General features: G+C 38.2%; 1 protein-coding gene across 3 annotated transcripts in view; it reads left to right on the top strand.

The window, feature by feature from the left end:
* The first annotated feature begins 303 nt into the window (after window positions 1-303).
* Window positions 304-5877, top strand: part of LOC107706605 (enhancer of polycomb homolog 1-like) — a 45771-nt gene continuing 40197 nt past the window's right edge. The window contains exon 1 of one of the 3 annotated variants that reach the window (XM_016510358.1): window positions 304-687. In XM_016510358.1, the coding sequence (XP_016365844.1) occupies window positions 566-687 (122 nt within the window). In that variant the 5' untranslated portion in view covers window positions 304-565. Of the gene's footprint in view, window positions 700-3650; window positions 4057-5877 lie in introns of those variants that run through there. The other 2 variants (XM_016510359.1, XM_016510357.1) reach the window with 2 other exon arrangements.

Genomic DNA, 5877 nt, shown 5'->3' on the forward strand with positions numbered 1-5877 from the left:
TTGTGTATGTTGACGTCAACATGAAACGGCTTGGGATTCGTTTTTAAAACGACTCGTTTCAATGATTCAGAGTCAACTCTTTCTTTTGAGAGACAATAACTTTATACATGGTGCGCTTTCAGATTTAAAACTTTGCAGGATGTTTTCATTCACTTAGAGCTGTGTTACACACTGAATGAAAGGTAATTTTCAAAAATCCATAATAGGGGCACTTTAAGCAGCCTCTCTCCCTGCCCTCTTTCAGCGCTCGACCAACCCCGCTGCTCTCCACAGGTGATCGGTGTCTCTTTCCAACCAATGAAGACGCAAAACCTATTAACCCTTTAGTGGTCCAACCAGATCTTTCCAGGGACTGGGTATTGAGCTGGACTTCATCGTAAAACAAACGTCTGGTTGCTACTTTTGCCAACAGTCTCGATTTAGGTTTAATTCAAAGTGAAAGCGCAGCGGATGTGCGCGCGGTGCGGCCGTCGGTGATTTGTACGCGCGGATTATCATATGATCATCGGGTTTATGAAGACGGATTTTCTGCGGCATTAATGATCCAGATCCTATTCCAAAGAAGATGATTGTAGAGTTGGACATGCGTTTGCTGTATGTCTTCTTTTCCCTCCACAACTCCTTCGTATGGTTTTGGGAATCTGGTCTTGACATGATGTTTAAGATGAATTGTCACCATCCTCCCTGGTGGAAAAACGGGTGAGTTACTCTTTTCCGACTATGTTTTTGTAGACAACTTTTTTAATGATTAGATTGCAGCTTTAGGAGATTTTAGCGTCAGATTATGTTGTTCCCGGTGTTGGTCAAGAGCTATTGAGATGTAAATAACCTGGCAGATCTATAGTGGCCTGTCGTCTCTTCTGCCGTATTAAATATTCAATCTGTATAACAAATGAACAGGAAAACGTTCAGTAATAGATTGAACACAACACAACGTCGGCTTGACTTTATTAAAGTGATTGCATTGCTGTTAAAAAGATGGACCTCTTTAAATAAGGATTGTTCTTGAGTTGGTGCCAGGTTTTTTTCCCCCCTGTTGGGACCTCTGGAGTTGAACACAAATGGAGATTGTACTTTTTTTCAGTGTTCATATAGGCTATGCATATTAAAATCAGAATTGACAATATGTTTTTATAAATGTATTACTGCTAAAAATAGCTTAAACCAGCCAAAGACTTGGTCTTGTGCTGCTGTTGACTGGTTTTAAAGGGGATTTAGCTATTTTCCCAGCTAAACCAACTGTTTGGCCAGACTGAGAGACCAGTTGAAACTAGTAAACCAGTTTAAGATGTTTGTTTTTAGCTGGAATAGATGTATTTCTGTGTTGCACAAAAAAAAAAAAAAAAGATTGGTTGTGTTGCATGCTTTAATTATGCATTGTTTGGAGATATATGTGTATTATGTTTCACAATATATCAATGTTTAATAGACATATGGTCTGGGTTGTAGTTGAGGCCTTGGGTATGATCTCTCCGCCTTCACTGACGAATCATCCCTTAATTAAAAACTTGACAATATGAATAATAAGCCTGAACCTGTTCAGTGCCCTTTTAGCTGTTTTGCTGCATTTTTTTGCGGTTTTGTCTTAATATAAAAAAGTGTCTGAAAAGCTAGTAATATGACCTGAATTTATTTTAAAGAAAGAAATGTTGTGGAAGATGTATTTGTATATATTAGAATTCATTTTATTAATTTATTTTTATTAAGTATCCATTATGCCAGCTTACTTGTGTATGTATGTATATATTTATTTATTTTCCTTTTTATGTCAATTTAGGTTCAAATTTGCCCTGATATTATGGCTATACCAGCATTTAACTTGTACCCTATGTGGCCATCAAATAGTCCTGACCATGCTTTTTCTAACTAACCTTTAGCACATGCTTTTTATCCAAAGTGACTTTTAAAATACTAGAACTTCATTGATTATCCCCCATGGTGATGTGCCCTGCTGAAGGTCACACTCTCTTTTTAAACCTGTCTCCTTCCATACTTGTGATCTAAAAACTACCGTCTTTAGTTTTCAGCCAAACCCTTAAACTATAACGTTTGCCTTGGAGGGTGGTTTTTATAGTAGATTTTATTGTGCTATTATAAAAAATGACAGGGTGGGATTGCTTGAAGAAGCATAAGCATATTGTTTTTTGTTTCTTTACTAGTTATCCTCCTCAAACCTATAGTGAAAAAAACAGTTTGGCCTTTCAAGTGACCTGCTTTTCAAACTGTGTCTCAGTTTCAAGTCCTCTTCCTGCTCAGCAGTTTATGTTTATAATGTCATAGTTCAACAAGCAAATGTTTTGTGGGGTGCAGTGTGTGACAGTATCCCATAGTTTATGACTGTTGTATAAAAACACTGCAGCACACTGCTGTATAGCTGAAGGTTATGATATAGTGTAAATATAAAACCAAAAATAATTATAATTGAAATAATAATGTTTATATATAGGCCTAATGTTTTATATATATATGTATATGTGTGTGTGTGGCTGTTTTCTAAGAGTCAGTATGTTAGTACTGCCAGAATACTGCAAACACTGCACAAGAAGATAATTTAAAGCTAATGAAGTTGTCTTGCCCAAAAACATACCAGACATTCACCACACTAAATTACACAAAATAATGAGTTAAGCAAAGGAATTGTTTTCAGGTTGAACAATGGATTACGTTACGTTGTAGGCTAATAAATAATTTCCACACACACAAAATGCAGCACAATTTAGGAAGCATTTAATTGACCAAAAGAGGGCGCCGTCTCCTAACACAAGAGTCTGAGTGGAACGGTTTGTTCTGATTGTAACATTAATGGACGAAATGAGCTAATAGTAATTTTGGTACATTAACATAGCCTAAAGCTAATGGACGAAATGAGCTAATAGTAATTTGGTACATTAACATAGCTTCAAGCTACAAGAAAATAAGTTGGCGTATAAATGCAACATTTGATGTATTTTAATTAGCCTAATTAATTTATTTATTTTTATTGCTATTATTATTTTTACAAAATTCACAATAATATGGAGTACCGCAGTAGTAATGGCTGGCTGAAAATAGAAAATTAAGAGATGACGTTTTATAGTCTGTGTGAGAGAGTTTATAGGCCTATATGAGTGTGCATGTTTATATTGGCAGTAAAACCTCAATATGTATTTAAATAATGTACTGCAGTAACCATAGTTTCAGCCAAGTGAACACAATGCCACTAATATTTTAAAACAAGTATTCATAACTTTTTATAATGTGTGGCTAAATGTTTTGTGTATTTTTTTTTCATGTAACATTTCACTGTAGATATGTTGTGATTAGTCTATTTTTCAGACACTTAATTGGCCTGTAGCTGTCAGATTTTTGAATTTATTATCTCAGAGGTGACTGTTGTTGAATGTGTAAATAATATGATTTTGGTGGAACAAAAATAAAAATCTATTAGCGTCGAATCCTACACCCAGTGTCTGATTAGCACATTTAAAATGTAATATATATTAAGCAGGCACGATATAACAATTTATTTAGGGTTTGAAGCGACATAAATGGATAGCAAAAAAGTGATCCTTAATTAAATGTAATTTTATATCATGTAGACATATATACATGTGTGCGCGCATGTTTCGTGACCGCGCTCGCGTGCACGAGCCGCGCTGGAATGGCCGAGGAGCGCGTTCACGTGAGTGTGTGAGGGAGGAGGGAAGAACGCAATCGGCTGAGGAGTTTTTAATGTCCGCCATGTTGTGAATGGCGCACTGAGGCAGCGAGAGAAAACACACACACACGCCTCTGCTTCTCCTCGCTGGAGCTCTTCTAGTCCATTATTTTTTCTCATTCTCCAACTCCATCCACCCTCCTCCATGAGATCTGTGGCGGTTTTATGGGTGATTGTGAGGGGATCGGACAGATTTATAGAGTAAAATGAGTAAACTGTCGTTCAGGGCGCGGGCGCTGGACGCTCTCAAACCGCTGCCCGTTTTCCGCTGCGAGGATCTGCCAGACCTGCACGAGTACGCGTCCATCAACCGCGCCGTGCCGCAGATGCCCACCGGCATGGAGAAGGACGAGGAATCGGTACGAATTTTACCATGCAACCGCCGATTTTGTGCGATACAAAATTTGTTTTGTTTTTGTTTATTTCTGTCAATCTGCGCAGCTTTGGATGCAGCAAAATGGCCGACTGTGCGTGAAGCGTTTTACACGGTATTTTGGAGCCGTTTTGCTGTGTGCACCGAATTTGACGTCTGGTATATACAGTTGGATTTATTTGATGGCGGTTTGGGGTGTGAAAGTCGGGTTTTGTCGATCCGTTCGGACCCGAATCGTGCAGCAAAACACAAAAGGAGTCATGTGACCGCGGAGGCGCCGACATTTTGTTGGATTTTGTCCTGCAGTGGCTGCAAACGGCAGCCAGAGGGCTGTCATGGGAAACCTGGAAATATCTGAAAATATTTGAGAGGAATAGTTTGGCCAAAAATGTAAATAATGTTATTTACTCACCTTCATGTTGTTCCAGTACTATAAGACTGATTTTCTTCTTCTTGGTCGCCATTCACTTCCTTGCTGTTTTCATACAACAAAAGTGAATGGTGACCGAGCTGTCATGTCCTGCGCTGTTCTCAAGAAATTGAATCATGCAGGGTTTGAACAACATGAAGGTGGATAATGACAGAATTTCATATTTTGAGTGAATTATTCCTTTAATATTTGCCACTCTTTTTTTCCCCACACCTGGAAATTCATGGGCATTTCAGTGTTTCCCCTAGAGGGGAAACGCTGCATTTCTATGTAGAGAGCCCACATAGTGATGCTTGTAAAATGTTTTATCGCCTAGATTTCGCTTTCTATGAGTGCAGAGTTTATACAGTTTTGTAAAAAATCCTTGAATGTAATCATGAATGAAAGGGACATGCATTGGTCTAAAGGTGCAGGAACCTTGGAGAGCGAGGCTGAGCTGAAGGCCCCTTAATGAGATGCTGCCGTCTGAATTCTTATTAGGGCCCTTGGGCCGCTAGCATCAATGACTGCTTTCCCATGCACCAAAATATTTAATTTTTATCCTAGTCATTTCAGTTATGTAAGTGTCATGTAAACTTTATTGCCTCAATCAGAATAATCCAACAATCTTGTTTTATGAATCAAAATAAGACACACATGCAGATTTTAATTGGAATTTTGATTAACACCTTCCATTTTACAAACATGAAAAGAAACAGCCTACATTTCCAATTCGTTGTGTTCTTTTGCGTTACTCTAAAGGACGTTAATGAGAATTATTGAGATCATTGCATTACTGAGTGAACATCTTAAATAATTCCAGAAGAGATTGCTCTTGGCTTATAGATTTTACTCTGGTTTCATGCATCTTTATTAGTTTTAATCGGAGCATTAGAAAATGTGCATGTAAACATGGTCAATGTCAGCAGCATGTCAAGTGTCTCTTGTGGAGGTTCATGAGTGGTTCTTGTTTACTGTTTGAGCCCGTTCTTATTAAAATTGTATGCGGTGTTTGAAGAATTCAATTTATGCAAGACTTCTTAATAGAAATTCTAGGTGAGCCTGAGGCCCCTGTGAAAGATGAAGCATGCATGCTTGAGGCGAATTTTAAGGGTGTCGAGTCTTTTCACTCGTGTCCTCTTATTGGAGTGAAGCCTTGTTTTAAGTGTGACCATCATAGTTCCTGCCTAAATATCAGTTACTGCTTGTACCACCAAACGGCTCTGATATGGAATACATTTGGAGAATCTGTTCCACGTTGCTTTAAAGGTTCAAATTTTTTATAATTTGAGGTTGAATTGCATTCATTTTCTGTACACGTAAACCTATAGTCTAAATACTGGGGGTCCAAGTGACCTCTGGCTCTGTTTTTAACAGGCCCCAGTGATTCTTGGGGGG

The sequence above is a fragment of the Sinocyclocheilus rhinocerous genome, unplaced genomic scaffold, assembly GCF_001515625.1.
Source record: "Sinocyclocheilus rhinocerous isolate Xijiao unplaced genomic scaffold, SAMN03320098_v1.1 scaffold2189, whole genome shotgun sequence".
NCBI lineage: Eukaryota > Metazoa > Chordata > Actinopteri > Cypriniformes > Cyprinidae > Sinocyclocheilus > Sinocyclocheilus rhinocerous.